At 45.4% G+C, this 16764-nt stretch overlaps 1 protein-coding gene across 1 annotated transcript in view; it reads right to left on the bottom strand.

The window, feature by feature from the left end:
• scrib (scribble planar cell polarity protein) overlaps positions 1-16764 on the bottom strand; it is a 154602-nt gene that overhangs the window by 127544 nt on the left and 10294 nt on the right. The window contains exon 2 of the mRNA XM_055665915.1: positions 9926-10043. Within this exon, the coding sequence (XP_055521890.1) occupies positions 9926-10043 (118 nt within the window). The remainder of the gene's footprint in view (positions 1-9925; positions 10044-16764) is intronic.

Raw genomic sequence — 16764 nt, 5'->3', positions numbered from 1 at the left:
CATAATGAATGGAGGTGCTGGCCTGAAGGGCCTACTCCAGCACCTGTTTTTCTATGGTTAAATGTTTCTACAACCATCTTCAATATCTGCAAAACCACCCACTTTTGTATCTTGAGCAAACTTGCCCTCTATGTTCTCGTTGATGCACAGTGCCCTCCATAATTTTTCTATGGTTAAATGTTTCTACAACCATCTTCAATATCTGCAAAACCACCCACTTTTGTATCTTGAGCAAACTTGCCCTCTATGTTCTCGTTGATGCACAGTGCCCTCCATAATTTTTCTATGGTTAAATGTTTCTACAACCATCTTCAATATCTGCAAAACCACCCACTTTTGTATCTTGAGCAAACTTGCCCTCTATGTTCTCGTTGATTCACAGTGCCCTCCATAATGTTTGGGACAAAGACCCGTCATTTATTTATTTGCCTCTGTACTCCACAATTTAAGATTTGTAATAGAAAAAATCACATACGGTTAAAGTGCACATTGTCAGATTTTAATAAAGGCCATTTTTATACATTTTGGTTTCACCATGTAGAAATCGGCGCTGTGTTTATACATAGTCCCCCATTTCTGCTGAGCTGCAAATGTCAGTGCCTTCTTGAGGCCAGGAGTAGAGGCTGGCGAGTTTGCCAGTGCCTCGTGACTGATGACGAGGGACCTTCTAGAAGCTTCTGTTTTGGAGTGGGAAATAAAGAACAAGATGTTGTTGGTGTTGGACATCAATTCATAGTGCTAGCCACAACAGGGCCATACAGCAGACATTACATGGTGTCACAAGTAAAAAATGACGGGCCTCTGGCCTCTGAGACCATTCTCCATGCAAGGAGAAGAATGAGCGACTGTGTGCCGAAAGAGAAGAAAAAGAAATCACACAGCCGAGGACGGTCCACCAGTCCCAACGCTCTGTCAAAGGTAATGAAGATAAAAAAAGTTTGAAAATAAAGCAGGTCATAGTCCAAGTCAAAGAGGAAGAAGTTACACGGGTCTGGCTGTCCAAAGAGTAAGTGCGCGGCCTCGCCTCGCCTCGAAACAATGGAGGGCCCAGAGCCGATCAGCCTCTCCGGCCCCCACCACGTCCCAGAGCTCCTCACACTCACCCAGCAGGTCTAAAAGGTTCGGAGGGCCGGCCGATCGGGGCTTCCGCGAGGGGAAGGTCTCCCCCGTGATGGCCAGAGATCACAAATTGGGGATCAGGATCACCAGCGAGGAAAAGGCATCACGATTCCCCCGAGTCCCGCGATCGACGGAGGAATCGCAAGTCTCCACAGACGGCCTCTCCCAGATGGAGTAATGGCCGCCACGGCCACCTTCCAACCGCGCTGCTGCTCGGGGATAACGGCCGCCGCCATGTTCAAGAACTTCAAGGAGCCCTGCCGAACGTGCAGAACGACCCGAGCAACAGTTTAAAGACGCAAAGTGACACATTTAAAGAAGTAAAAGTTAAGAAGCCAAAAATACAGATGATTTGCCAAAGTTTCTGCAGGAAACAAAAGAGAAAAAACTTTGAAGCTTTGAAAGGCAAGTTGGATGAAGTACATGCCCGTAAGGCTCGTGACATGGAGAACTCACAGCAACAGAAATTGAAAGAGCGACAGAAATTTTTTTTTGAAGGGGGAGTCCGCCTCCCAGATAGAGCAAGTCTCCTAGACGAGACGGAGAGTCAGCCCAGGATTGAGCCCAGGATAGAGCCCTGGATCGAGCCCTATAGTCCAGGATAGAACCCTATAGTCCAGGATAGAACCCTGTGGCCCAGGATAGAACCCTGTGGCCCAGGATAGAACCCTGTGGCCCAGGATAGAACCCTGTGGCCCAGGATAGAACCCTGTGGCCCAGGATAGAACCCTGTGGCCCAGGATAGAACCCTGTGGCCCAGGATAGAACCCTGTGGCCCAGGATAGAACCCTGTGGCCCAGGATAGAACCCTGTGGCCCAGGATAGACCCTGTAGCCCACGACAGGCCCTTGTTGTCAGGGATAGGCCACCTGTAGCCCAGACTCCTAGATGCTGGAGCAAGTCTCCTAGACGGGGCGAGAAACATAAACGGAGGAGCCAGTCTCCCAGACGCAAGAAAGCTTCTCCCAGACTGAGCCAGTCCCCCAGACGACAGGAGGCGCCGAGAGGCAGGAGCCCGTCTCCTAGACGTGCCTGGGGCGACAACAAAAGGTGTGGTTTTGCGCCAAACCAACCGAGTGGCAACGTGTCAAGAGTGAAGGAAAGCAATGTAAAAAAAACAAGGAGAGATAAGTTTCTAGTTTTTAGGTTAAATTGGAAAAAGGTAATTTACTGAATATTCAACTTCATGTTAGTAGAACCTTAACACTTATTTACCATTGACTGTGACCAGTGACTTGTGTTAAAAGGAAACAAGCAGATCAGAGCAATCATTGAATATGTTTTGTACCATGATATAAAAGATGTAAATTCCTACTGAAAAATATATTAAAAAATGATCCAGTACTATCAGCAGCATTCTTCATTGAATCTAATGTAAAACTTTATGTGGATATTAAATTTCATAAGCAGATTTTAACTAGAATGCAAAAGAGTCTTGAGGGTAAATATATGGGAAAGGAACAAATGTTCTGCTGAATTAAATGAAGCCAAATCTTATTGTCATTTATATGCCTTGGACGTACACGTATATGAAACCCCAAAGTTGAAGAGGGAGATGTAACGTATGCAAGGTTTATATTCGTCATCAACATTAGTATTGAAAATAGTTTGTATTGTACATGAACTTGTGACCCCAAAGTTGAAGGGGGAGATGTAATGTAAATGTCAGTGCCCTCGAGGCCAGTAGTAGAAGCTGGCGAGTTTGCCAGTGCCTTGTGACTAATGATGTGGGGCCTTCTAGAAGCTTCTGTTTTGGACTGGGAAATAAAGAACTTCTTACAAGATGTCGTCGTTGTCGCACGTCTATTCATTGTGTTAGCCACAACAGGGCCATACAGCAGACATTACAACAGCAATGTCACGTAAATTAAAGTAGTCATGTTTAGTATTTTGTTGCATTTCCTTTGCATGCAATGACTGCTTGAAGTCTGTGATTCATGGACATCACCAGTTGCTGGGTGTCTTCTCTGGTGATGCTCTGCCAGGTCTGTATTGCAGCCATCTTTAGCTTATACTTGTTTTGGGGGCTAGTCTACTTCAGTTTTCTCTTCAGCATATAAAATGCATGCTCAATTGGGTTTAGATCGGGTGATTGACTTGGCCACTCAAAAATAGACCATTTTTTAGCTTTGCAAAACTCCTTTGTTGCTTCAGCAGTATGTTTGGGATCATTGTCTTGCTGTAGAATGAACCGCCAGCCAATGTTTTGAGGCATTTGTTTGAGCTTGAGCAGATAGGATGTGTCTATACACTTCAGAATTCATCATGCTACTACCATCAGCAGTTGTATCATCAATGAAGATAAGTGTGCCAGTACCTTCAGCAGCCATACATGCCCAAGCCATAACACCCTCACCACCGTGTTTCACAGATGAGGTGGTATACTTTGGATCTTGGGCAGTTCCTTCTCTCCTCCATACTTTTCTCTTGCCATCACTCTGATATAAGTTAATCTTTGTCACGTCTGTCCGCAAGACCTTTTTCCAGAACTATGGATGCTCTTTTAAGTACTTCTTGGCAAACTGTAACCTGGCCATCTTGCGTGTGACCTCTGTATTTCTGTTCATGAAGTCTTCTGCGGACAGTGGTCATCCTGGTCTGTCGGACAGGTGTTGGGATTTATTTCCTTCATTATAGAGGTGTGGAGGTCTTCCTTGGCCTGCCAGTCTCTTTGCGATCAGTAAGCTCACCAGTGCTCTCTTTCTTCTTAATGATGTTCCAAACAGTTGATTTTGGTAAGCCAAAGGTTTTGCTGATGTCTCTAACAGTTTTATTCTTGTTTCTCAGTCACATAATGGCTTAGAAAATAGGTGCAGGAGGAGGCCATTTGGCCCTTCGAGCCTGCACTTTGAGCCAGCTTCTTTGACTTTCATTGTCACAACTTTGGTCCTCATGTTGATATACAGCAATCAAAGTTTCCAAAGGTGATGTAAAGACTGGAGGAAAGACTAGGTGCTGAGAGCTCTCTTATACATGCATTAAGGAGGCAATTAAACACACCTGAGCAATTACAAACACCTGTGAAGCCATGTGTCCCAAACATTATGGTGCCCTGAAATTGGGGTTGGCGTATAAACACAGCTATAATTTCTACATGGTGAAACCAAAATGTATAAAAATGGCCTTAAATAAAATCTGACAATGTGCACTTTGACCACATGTGATGTTTTCTATTACAAATCTCAAATTGTGGAGTACAGAGGCAAATAAATACATGATGGGTCTTTGGTCTTTAGTCCATCTAGCGCTGGTCCCCAGCAGCTCCTTACTATATGTTCTGTTTATGGTGTGGCACATGATATCAAATATAATGCTAGTAAGAGCGCTGTTATGATCTGTTGAACCAAAGAGGATAAATGTCTCAAATTTCCTGATTGTAAATTGTCTGACAATAATCTTAGTGTCTGGAATAAGGTGAAATATCTTGGGCATTTTATTACAGAACAAATGGCAGATGATGAGGATATTTATAGGCAGCGACGTATGCTGTATGAACAGGCGAATATTCTCTTTACTAAGTTAGGTGTGTGTACAGATGTGGTGTACAGAAGTCTGTTGAGAACATATTGCACACCACTCTATATTGCACACCTGTGGTCATACTACGGAAAGACAAGTTTACAAAGAGGAAAGGTGTCATATAATGATGCCATGAGAACACTGCTAAGGAAACCTAGATGGTCTAATGCTAGTGAAATGTTTGTGGCTGCAGGAGTTAGTACTTTAGAAGCTATCCTAAGAAATCATATGTATAAATCTTTTGCAGGATTAATGACTTTAAAAATGTAATAATCGTGGTCTTATAAATTTAAAATATATATATATATTTGTCCCAAACATTATGGAGGGCACTATAGATAACAAACAGTAAAGGGTCCAGGACCAAAACCTCAGGCACACCGCAGGTCAGAGGCCTCCAGTCCGAGAAGCAACCTTCCACCATCAACCTCCGCTTCCTTCCATGGAGCCAATTTTCTATCCATTCAGCTATCTCTCCTTGGATCCCATGCGATCTAACCTTCGAGAGCCAGCAACATTATGGGGGACCCCTTCCCCCCCAGCAACAGACTGCTCCAGCTGCTACGGTCAGGCAAACGCCTCCGCTGTCATGCAGTGAAAACCGAGAGGATGAGAAGGAGTTCTTTCCCAGAGGCCATTAAGACTGTAAATTCTTATCTCACCAAGGACTAACTTACTGTACCAATTTAGTTGTGTTGGGTCTTTTTAAAATTGTTGTTTTTTTCTCACAAATATGTAATTACTGATTCTGTTCTATTCAGTTTCGTAGGGGTTTTTTTGCATAATCAGCAGACATTACCACTTTTCATTTCACTACACATCTCGTATGCGTATGTGACAAATGACTTGACTTGAGAGCAGCCTACCATGCGGAACTTTGTCGAATGCTTTGCTGAAGTCCATTATATAAAATCAACAGCTCTGCCCTCATCGACCTTTTGATAACGTCTTCAAAAAATTCAATCAGATTTGCGAGACATGACCTCCAGCACACAAAACCATGCTGACTTTCCCTAATCATCCTTTGTCCATCCAAATGCCTGTATATCCTATCCTTCAGAATACTCTCTAGCAACCTTCCAAGAACAGATGTTAAGCTCACTGGCCAAAAGTTCCCAACATTTTCCCCTGCAGCCCTTCTTGAATAGAGGCAGCATATTTGCCACCCTCCAGTCTTCCGGCACCTCTCCTGTATTTAAAGACGACTCGTAAATGAAAACCAGGGCTCCCGCAATTTCCTCTCTTGTTTCCCACAATGTCCTCAGATATAGAAACATAGAAAATAGATGCAGGAGGCCATTCGGCCCTTCGAGCCAGCACCGCCATTCATTGTGATCATGGCTGATCGTTCCCTATCAATAACCCGTGCCTGCCTTCTCCCCATATCCCTTGATTCCACTAGCCCCTAGAGCTCTATCTAATCTCTCTTAAATCCATCCAGTGACTTGGCCTCCACTGCCCTCCGTGGCAGGGAATTCCATAAATTCAAAACTCTCTGGGTGAAAAAGTTTTTCTCAGTTTTAAATGACCTCCCCTTTATTCTAAGACTGTGGCCTCTGGTTCTGGACTCGCCCAACATTGGGAACATTTTCCTGCATCTAGCTTGTCCAGTCCTTTTATAATTTTATATGTTTCTATAAGATGCCCCCTCATCCTTCTAAACTCCAGTGAATACAAGCCTAGTCTTTTCAATCTTTCCTCATATGACAGTCCCGCCATTCCAGAGATCAATCTCGTGAACCTACGCTGCACTGCCTCAATCACAAGGATGTCCTTCCTCAAATTAGGAGACCAAAACTGTACCCAATACTCCAGATGGGGTCTCACCAGAGCCCTATACAACTGCAGAAGAACCTCTTTGCTCCTATACTGAAATCCTCTTGTTACGAAAGTCCAACATTCCATTAGCTTTCTTCACTGCCTGCTGTACCTGCACGCCAACTTTCAATGACTGGTGTACAAGGACGCCCAGGTCTTGCTGCACCTCCCCCTTACCTAATCTAACACCATAGAGATAATAATCTGCCCCCTTGCTTTTGCTGCCAAAGTGGATAACCTCACATTATCTATAGTATACTGCATTTGCCACGCATCTGCCCACTCACTCAACCTGTCCAGGTCACCTTGCAACCTCCTAACATCCTCTTCACAGTTCACACTGCCATCCAATTTTGTGTCATCCGCAAACTTGCTAGTGTTGCTCCTAATTCCCTCTTCCAAATCATTAATATATATGGTAAACAGTTGCAGCCCCAACACCGAGCCTTGCGGCACTCCACTCGCCACTGCCTGCCATTCTGAAAAGGAGCCGTTCACTCCAACTCTTTGCTTCCGGTCACGCTGCAGAATATTCATCCCCTTCTTTCCGACATCGTTTGTGCCGACATGCACTACCACTTCCGGCTGTTCACCTTCGCCCTTGAGAATTTTCTGCACTCTGTCCGTGACATCCAGGAAGGCAGCACACCATCCTCGAATCCCGTCTGTTGCCGCAGAAACCCCTGTCCGTATCTCTCACAATGGAGTCTCCAACTACAATGGCGTTGCCTGACGTTGGCCTCTTTGGTTTGATCTGATCAGGCCCTGGAGATTTGTCCACCTTCAAACACAATAGTACCTTCAGCAACTCTTCGACCGTAACACTGACTGCTCTCAAGACACTTCCATTGACTGCCCCGTTCCTCCGTCTTCCTGCCTTTCTCCACAATAAATATAGAGAAATACTCATCGAGGGCCTTGCCCATCTCCTGCGGCTCCACAGAGTTGACTGCTTTGATTCTTGAGGGGGTCCCACTCTCTCTCTGGTTAATCTTTTCCCCATTAGGTATTCATAAAATCGCTTGGGATTGTCCTTAAGCCGCTGGTCAGGCCGCACTTGGAATATTGTGTGAATTCCCAGGAATGAGTGGGTTAACATATGATGAGCGCTTGACAGCACTGGGCCTGTACTCACTGGAGTTTAGCAGAATGGGGGGGGGGGGGGGGGGGGGGGGGGAGACCTCATTGAACCTCACCGAATAATAAAAGGCTTGGATAGAGTGGATGTGGAAAAGATGGTCCAACTAGTGAGAGAGTCAAGGACCAGAGGTCATAGCCTCAGAATTAATGGATCTTTTTTTTGTAAAGAGATAAGGAGGAATTTCTTTATTCAGAGGGTAATGAATCTGTGGAACTCTTTGCCACAGAAGGCTGTGGAGGCCAATGGATATATTTACGGTAGAGATAGAAAACATAGAACACAGGAAACATAGAAATAATTGGTACTTGAGTAGGGCATTCGGCCCTTCGAGCTGATCATCCAAAATCAGTACCCATTCCACCATTTTCCCCATACCCTTCGATTACGTTAACTCTAAGAGCTAAATCTCTCTTGAATACATCCAGTGAATTGGTCTCCACAGATTCAAAACTCTCTGGGTGCAAACGTTTTTCCTCATTTCAGTCCTAAATGGCCTACCCTTATTCTTAAACTGTGACCCTGGTTCTGGACTCCACCAACATTGGGAACATTTTTCCTGCATCTAGCCTGTCCAATCCTTTAAGAATTTTATATGTTTCTATAAGATCCCCTCTCATCCTTCAAAACTCCAGTAAATACAAGCCCAGTCGACCCATTCTTTCATCAAATGTCAGTCCCGCCACCCCGGGAATTAACCTGGTGAACCTACGCTGCACTCCCTCAATAGCAAGAATGTCCATCCTCAAATTAGGACACCAAAATTGCACACAATTGCAGTCTCACCAGGGCCCTGCAGTAGGACCCCCCCTTATTCCTAAACTCAAATCCTCTCGCGATGAAGACCAACATGCCATTAGCTTTCTTCACTGCCTGCTGTGGCTGCATGCTTACTTTCAGTGACTGATGTACAAGCACACCCAGGTCTTGTTGCACCTCCCCTTTTCCTAATCTGACACCATTCTGATAATAATCTGCCTTCCTGTTCTTGCCACCAAAGTGGATAAACTTACATTTACCCACATTATACAGCATCTGCCATGCATCTGCCCACTCACCCAACCTATCCAAGTCACCCTGCAGCCTCATAGAATCCTCATCGCAGCTCACACTGCCACCCAGCTTTGTGTCATCCGCAAACATGGAGATATCACATTTAATTCCCTAATCTAAATCGTTAATATATCTTGTAAATAACTGGGGTCCCAGCACCGAGCCTTGCGGCACCCCACTAGTCACTGCCTGCCATTCTGAAAAGGACCTGTCAATTCCTACTCTTTGCTTCCTGTCTGCTAACCAGTTCCCTATCCATGTCAATAGGGTGATTTCACGAAAGGTCACTGGAGCATAGATCCGCACCCACGTGACCGAAAATCTCAAGTGGAGGACATGCTAGACATCCGGTACATGTTAGTGGATGGGAAAACACGCACTTTCCCACCCGTTAAAAACATAGAAAACGGCTAGGTTTTGATCTGCAATTTATTGTGCCAGTCGGGGTGACCGTGAGGCACAGCTACCTAGATTTGCAGTAAAAAAAAAGATAGAAACTAAGATAAATTAAAGTCAATAATTCCTTACTTTTGATGAAATTCAGCGAGCAAACGCGATAATTCCCAATATTTTGGACCTTTAAATCTCCACGGCAAATGTCCGCTGTTCACTTCCGCTGGATTGGCACCTTCAGCTCCCTCTTTAATTTACCTTAGTTTCTATCTTTTTTTAAATTGTAAATCTAGGTAGCTGTGCCTCACGGTCACCCCAACTGGCACAATAAATTGCAGATCAAAACCTGGCCGTCTTCTATGTTTTTAACGGGTGGGAAAGTGCGTGTTTTCCCATCCACTAACATGTACCGGATGTCTAGCATGTCCTCCACTTGAGATTTTCGGTCACCTGGGTGCGGATCTACGCTCCAGTGACCTTTCGTGAAATCACCCTATACCCTAACCCCAATACTATGTGCTCTAAATTTGCCCACTAATCTCTTGTATGGGACCTTGTCAAAGCAAGATAGATAGATTCTTGATTAGTATGAGTGTCAGTGGCTATGGGGAGAAGGCAGGAGAATGGGGTTAGGAGGGACAGATCAATCAGCCATGAACTGCCCCACCCCTCAATGCTTCCAACTTTTACACTGCCCCCTTCACCCAGCGAGCGACGAGGTCACCCCTGTCGTTTACATGGAGCGGAGTCACAGCCCCGGACAGGATCGGAGTCCCTGCCCAGCTAGACCCGACTCCTAACCTTGGACTGGACCAGACTCCCAGCCCCGGCTGGACCGGTCCGGATTGGCAGACAGGGCTGGACCAGCCTCACACTCACACTCACCGTTGCGGGAGATGTCGAGCTCCACCAGCTGCATGAAGTTGGCAACCTCCGGTGGCAGTCGCTGGATCTCATTGTCGCTCAGCCCCAGTTTCCGCAGGTTCAGCAACCGGAAGAAAGGCTGTTGGACAAGGGAGCAGAAGCAGACCACGATGAGCAGAGGTGACAAGGCTGGTGTGTAAACAGATGCTCAGACAGTTCTCTTGTGAACAAGATCAGATCCATCCTGTGGTTGAACCCTGGACTTGCCTACGACTGCCGGTTGTAACACAACTCCTGGGGCTTCAGTCCTGTAACTCATAGGAAGACTGCTGCGGCCAACAATGCTACCTCGACATCACCTGGCAACACTTCTCACTCCATTCAACTCGTCCCCGTCCAATCATGGCCAAGCGCATCCCTCAACCACACACATCCCATTGGCAGTGATGCTGAGTCCCGACAGAGGCACAGCTGAGGTGCTGGACGATTGGAGGGTGGCTAATGTCGTGCCTCTAGGTGAGATGGGCTTCAAGGACCAGCCTGGGAGCCGCAGGCCGTTCAGCCTGACACAGCGGCGGGAAAGTAACTGGAGGTGACTGTAATGGACAGGATCTATCTGGATCTCCAGTCAAAGTCCTGGTGTACTAGTGACGGAGGAACTGAAGGAAATCCACATTAGGCAGGAAATGGTGTTGGGTGTTGATGAGACTGAAGGCTGATAAATTCCCAGGGCCTGATGGTCTGCATCCCTGGGTACTTACGGAAGTGGCTCTAGAAATCGTGGGCATATTGGTGATAATTTTCCAATGTTCTATAGACTCAGGATCAGTTCCTGTGGATTGGAGGGTAGATAATGTTATCCCACTTTTTAAGAAAGGCGGGAGAGAGAAGACAGGGAATTATAGACCAGTTAGACTGACATCAGTGGTGGGGAAGATGCTGGAGTCAATTATAAAAGGTGAAATAGCGGCACATTTGGACAGCAGTAACAGGATAGGTCCGAGTCAGCATGGATTTACGAAGGGGAAATCATGCTCGACTAATCTTCTGGAATGTTTTGAATATGTAACTAGGAAAATGGACAAGGGAGAGCCAGTGGATGCAGTGTACCTGGACTTTCAGAAAGCATTTGATAAGGTCCCTCATAGGAGATTAGTGGGCAAAATCAGGGCACATGGTATTGGGGGTAGAGTGCTGACATGGATAGAAAATTAGTTGGCAGACAGGAAACAAAGAGTTGGGATAAACGGGTCGTTTTCAGAATGGCAGGCAGTAACTAGTCGGGTACCGCAAGGCTCAGTGCTGGGACCACAGCTATTTACAATATACATCAATGATTTAGATGAAGGGATTCAAAGCAACATTAGCAAATTTGGAGATGACACAAAGTTGGGTGGCAGTATGAACTGTGAGGAGGATGCTATGAGAATGCAGGGTGACTTGGACAGGTTGGGTGAATGGGCAGATGCATGGCAGATGCAGTTTAATGTGGATAAATGTGAGGTTATCCACTTAGGTAGCAAAACCAGGAAGGCAGATTTTTATCTAGATGGTGTCGTTGGGAAAAGGGGAAGTACCACGGGATCTGGGGGCCCTTGTTCATCATTCAATTGAAGTAAGCATGCAGGTACAGCAGGCAGTGAAGAAAGCGAATGGCATGTTGGCATGGCCTTCATAACAAGAGGAGTTGAATATAGGAGCAAAGAGGTCCTTCTGCAGTTGTATAGGGCTCTAGTGAGATCACACCTGGAGTATTCCCCTAATTTGAGGAAGGACATTCTTGCTATTGAGGGAGTGCAACGTTACAAGGTTAATTCCTGGGATGGCGGGACTGTCATATGCTGTGCGAATGGAGCGGCTGGGCTTGTATACTCTGGTGTTTAGAAGGATGAGAGGATACCTTATTGAAACATATAAGATTATTAAGGGTTTGGACACGCTAGAGGCAGGAAACATGTTCCCGATGTTGGGGGAATCCAGAAGGGGCCACAGTTTAACCACACTTCGTCCCATTTGTCTGAATTTGGAGCATTTCCCTTTCAACCTTTCCGATCCATTTGCCTGTCCAAATGTCTTTTAAATGCTGTTATTGTACCTGCCTCAACTACCTCCTCAGGCAGCTCATTCCATGCACCCACTACTTTCAGGAAGATATGTCCCTCAGGTTCCCATTAAATCTTTTTCCTCGAACCTTAAACTTATGTCCTCTGGTTCTGATCCCCCTCCCCTGGGAAAATATGCATTCACCCTATCAATTCCCCACATGATTTTCTATACCTCTAAGATTACAGATGCATCAAATACTTACAAAGATGCTACTAGGACACAAGGGCAGTGAGTAGAAGGGAGAGGTTGGGCTGGCTGGGACATAGGTTTAAGGTGAGAGGGGAAGATTTAATAGGAACCTGAGGGGCAATTCTTTCACTCAGAGAATAGTGAGTGTATGGATCGAGTGGCCAGAGGAGGTAGTTGAGGCAGGAACTATAACAATATTTAAAATACATTTGGACAGGTACGTGGATAGGAAGGTTTGAAAGGAACATGGGCCTAATGTGGGGAAACTGGGATTAGGGTAAATAAGCATGGATTAGGTGGGCTGTAAAGTGCCACTTGTGCTTCAACAACCCAAAGGCATGGCCTGGGATGGAGGAGTTTGTGAGGAGTGAAGTTAGCTTGAAAGCAGCAAGGTCCATGTGTCATTCTATGGGATCAGGTACTGGTCTGAAGCTGTGCAGCTAATCACTCAGAGTGAAAGACTCCGCAACATCTTCTGCACCAATTTCACAACACACTTTGCATTGACACATCGATGAGTCACAGGGAAATTTGAACAGATAATACATTAGCATGCACAACTGAAGCCTGGACAGGATAAAAGTGCACATAATGGTGTGGCAACAACATTCCTACCACAACCCCACATGGTACAGACAGAGAGAGAGAGACAGAGAGAGAAACAGAGACAGAGACAGAGAGAGAGAGACAGAGAGAGAGACAGAGAGAGAGAGAGAGATAGAGAGACAGAGAGACAGAGACAGAGAGAGAAACAGAGACAGAGAGAGAAACAGAGACAGAGAGAGACAGACAGAGAGAGAGACAGAGAGAGATACAGAGAGAGAGAGAGAGAGAGAGAACAAGGGTGGGGCAGAGAGAGGGGGAGAGGGGGAACAAGGGTGGGGCAGAGTGAGAGAGGGGGGAAACAAGGGTGGGGCAGTGAGAGAGGGGGGGAACAAGGGTGGGGCAGTGAGAGAGGGGGGAACAAGGGTGGGGCAGAGTGAGAGAGAGGGGGGAACAAGGGTGGGGGCAGATAGTGAGAGAGGGGGGGGGGAACAAGGGTGGGGCAGTGAGAGAGGGAGCATCAGTGAGGAAGAGGTGTTATGTGAATGATTTTTCTGGTTTCAAACTTTGATTACGTTTTGCATATTATGGTAATAAGTGTCCTAATTTCCATGGGACTCCTCCCAATGTCAACACTAGACCACCGTGTGAAATAGGTTGATGGGCTTGCAGTAATGCTCCTGGATAAGGGTGACTCCATTAACTTCACCACCAATTTCCATCCTGCACTCAAATTCACTTGGACCATCGAGAGTTTTGGAGAGCCAGGCAAAGGCAAATAGGACTAGCTTGGATAGGATATCTTGGTCTGCATGAATGAGTTGGGCTGAATGGCCTATTTCCATGTTGTATGACTCTCACCTAGTCCCATCCGCCCATAATCTCCTCCCTTGTTTGAGTTACCAGCCGCTGTCACAACTCTGTCCCTCACTTCTACCCACTGGTCTTCCTCGTGCAAGGTAGCAACCCAGAACAACGACCATCCCATGGCCTCCACAGATGCTGCCTGAACCAGTGCTGAAATACCTTTACACAGAGGTTTGGTGATGCGCTCAACTCATGATGAAACATCACTGATTTAAAATAGACCAACACGTCTACCCTGACATTCCATGCAGCACTGTGGAATTTTTAAACACTGCCCATTAGCCACAGACATTTTACACAAACGAGTGGGCACAACTTATTTTCTGCTTTCAACAGAGAGCTTCTGTCCTATGACTTGGATTATAGAATAGTACAGCACAGACCAGGCCTACAATGTCTGTGCTGAGCATGATGCCAAGTTAAACTAATCTCCTCTGCATGCACGTGATCTATATCCCTCCATTCCAAGCATACCCGCCCGCGTTCCTGTCTAAATGCCTCAAATGCCTCTTTTGTATCTGCAACCACCTAGCAATAGATGGAAGTCTTATTCTAGAAACATAGAAAATAGGTGCAGGAGGAGGCCATTCGGCCCTTCGAGCCAGCACCGCCATTCATTGTGATCATGGCTGATCGTCCCCAATCAATAACCCGTGCCTGATTTCTCCCCATATCCCTTGATTCCACTAGTTCCTAGAGCTCTATCTAACTCACTCTTAAATCCATCCAGTGACTTGGCCTCCACTGCCCTCTGTGGCAGGGAATTCCACAAATTCACAACTCTCGGGGTGAAAAAAATTTTCTCACCTCAGTCTGTGGAAAAAATCTTCCTCGCACACATCCTTTAAACTTTCCCCTCTCACCTTCAAGCTTTACCCTTAGTCTTTGGCATTTCCACCCGAGGAAAATGGTGTTGACTGTCAACCCCATGTCTCTCATGATTTTATATACTTTTTAAATGGCCAGGTGGGCTGAGGAATTGTTGATGGAATTTAATGCAGAGGAATGCGAGGTGTCGCATTTTGGGACATCGAACAAGGACAGGACCTACACAGTAAATGGTCGGCCTCTGGGCAGCGTTGTAGAGCAGAGGGATCTAGGAGTGCAGATGCATGGTTCCTTGAAGGTGGAGTCGCAGGTAGATAAGGTGGTCAAAAAGGCTTTTGGCACATTGGCCTTCATCAGTCAGAGTATTGAGTATAGAAGTTGGGTAATGTTGCAGTTGTATAAGACGTTAGTGATGCCGCAATTAGAGTATTGTGTTCAGTTCTGGGTCCCATTAGTTATGGGAAAGATTTGTCAAGGTGGAATGGGTTCAGAAAGGTTTACGGGGATGATGCCAGGGCCAGAGGGTCTGATCTATAGGGCGAGGTTGAGTAGGCTGGGATTCTATTCCTTGGAGCGCAGGAGGATGAGGGGTGATTTTTTTGAGGCGTATAAGATCATGAGAAGAATAGATCTGGTCGATGAACAGTCAAATAGGTTTAAGATGAAAAGATTTAATAGGAATCTAAGGGGTGCCTTTTTCACACAAATGATGGTGGGTGTATGGAACAAGCTGCCAGAGGAGGTTGTTGAGGCAGGGACCATCCCAACATTTAAGAAACAGTTAGACAGGTACATGTGATAGGACAGGTTTGTAGGGATATGGGCCAAACACAGGCAAGTGAGACTAGTGTAGCTGGGGCATGTTGGCCGGTGTGGGCAAGTTGGGCCAAAGGGCTTGTTTCCAAGCTCTATCATTCTATGACTCTAATACTATATTATATTAATTTTAGGTATAGCACGGGAAGGAATAATTGGGAACCTACTTCTGCAACATGCAAGGAACTTTGAAGAGGATTGGCTACCTTCACAGATGTGAATAAAGTTATTTTGAGTGATTACGGGGGGAAACTGCTTTTAAGGTGACATGCACAGATTGATCTGTATTGAAGTGAGTGAATTGTTAACATGAGTACACAGATACCAAATGAGTGCAGAGTTTTTTGGTGTATTCTATATCAAACTATTGTTTACAGGTAGTCTGCTATGACACACTTCCACAACACAAAATCAATATAACGTGAGTGAGGAATAGGGGAATACAACTTGCATTACACGGCCTGAATTGTTTTCCACACAATTTTGATTGATAACTAGAGAACCACTTAAAGGTGACTTTTGAAACTGATGTGTAAAAAAACTGTCTTGTCATTAAACAGTATAGAGATAAAAAAACATGTTTCCTTGTGACCTCCCTGCAGTAATCGTACACCACTGTCTGAAGATTACAATTGCCGTTTTAACAGCAAGCAATCACTTCTATGGACACGTGCAACTATATTAAATAATGCAATATCCTGTGGTATTATTTTTACTTTTACCTTGCAGCAACAAAAACAAACTTACTGCTATTGAAAAGAACCCTCCTTTGACAATTGTGCCACAAATTTACTTTGTTATTGCAAGTGTGAAACTCTAGCCCCCTGACTCCCTTTCACACAATTGTCTTTATAACGTGAACCTCTACAACACGACATTTCTTTCGATGGTAACTATTGCATTACAGCAGAACCACCTGCAGATTCCTATGACGGTTGCTATTATATTAATAGTAATGCTTCACATTATATTACTTGTGATGTTCATTTAATCTTAATAAACTTTTAGAGTTCTGCCCATGCTGCTCTGTTGGACTTGACTAGTTTCAGAGAACTCTGGTGTGTTCAGGCGATCTCAGATAAGATGTATAGGAAAGAGCTGCCTAAACGCACTTGCTTCAAAGTCGTCTTCTTGAGCATTGTCTAGCTCGTTCTCACCTAGCTAACAGTCTGAAGAAGGGTTTTGGCCGGAAACGTTGTCTATTTCCTTCGCTCCATAGATGCTGCTGCACCCGCTGAGTTTCTCCAGCATTAATGTGTACCTTCACAGCTAACAAAGGCCTGTTTCCTTTATCATCCTTACTTTTTTGCATTTGTTCTATATCACCATCTTTGTCTCTCATTTGCCTTTCCCCTGACTCTCAGTCTGAAGGGTCTTGACCCAAAACATCACCCATTCTTTCTCTCCCTGAGATGTTGTCTGTCCCGCTGAGTTACTCCAGCTTTTTGTGTCTATCTTCAGTTTAAACCAGCATCTGCAGTTCCTTCGTACACAAAGAATCTTTGAAATTC

The sequence above is a fragment of the Leucoraja erinacea genome, chromosome 2 (genome assembly GCF_028641065.1).
Source record: "Leucoraja erinacea ecotype New England chromosome 2, Leri_hhj_1, whole genome shotgun sequence".
NCBI classification, from domain to species: Eukaryota; Metazoa; Chordata; class Chondrichthyes; order Rajiformes; family Rajidae; genus Leucoraja; species Leucoraja erinaceus.
This window is presented reverse-complemented; position numbering and strand designations above follow the sequence as displayed.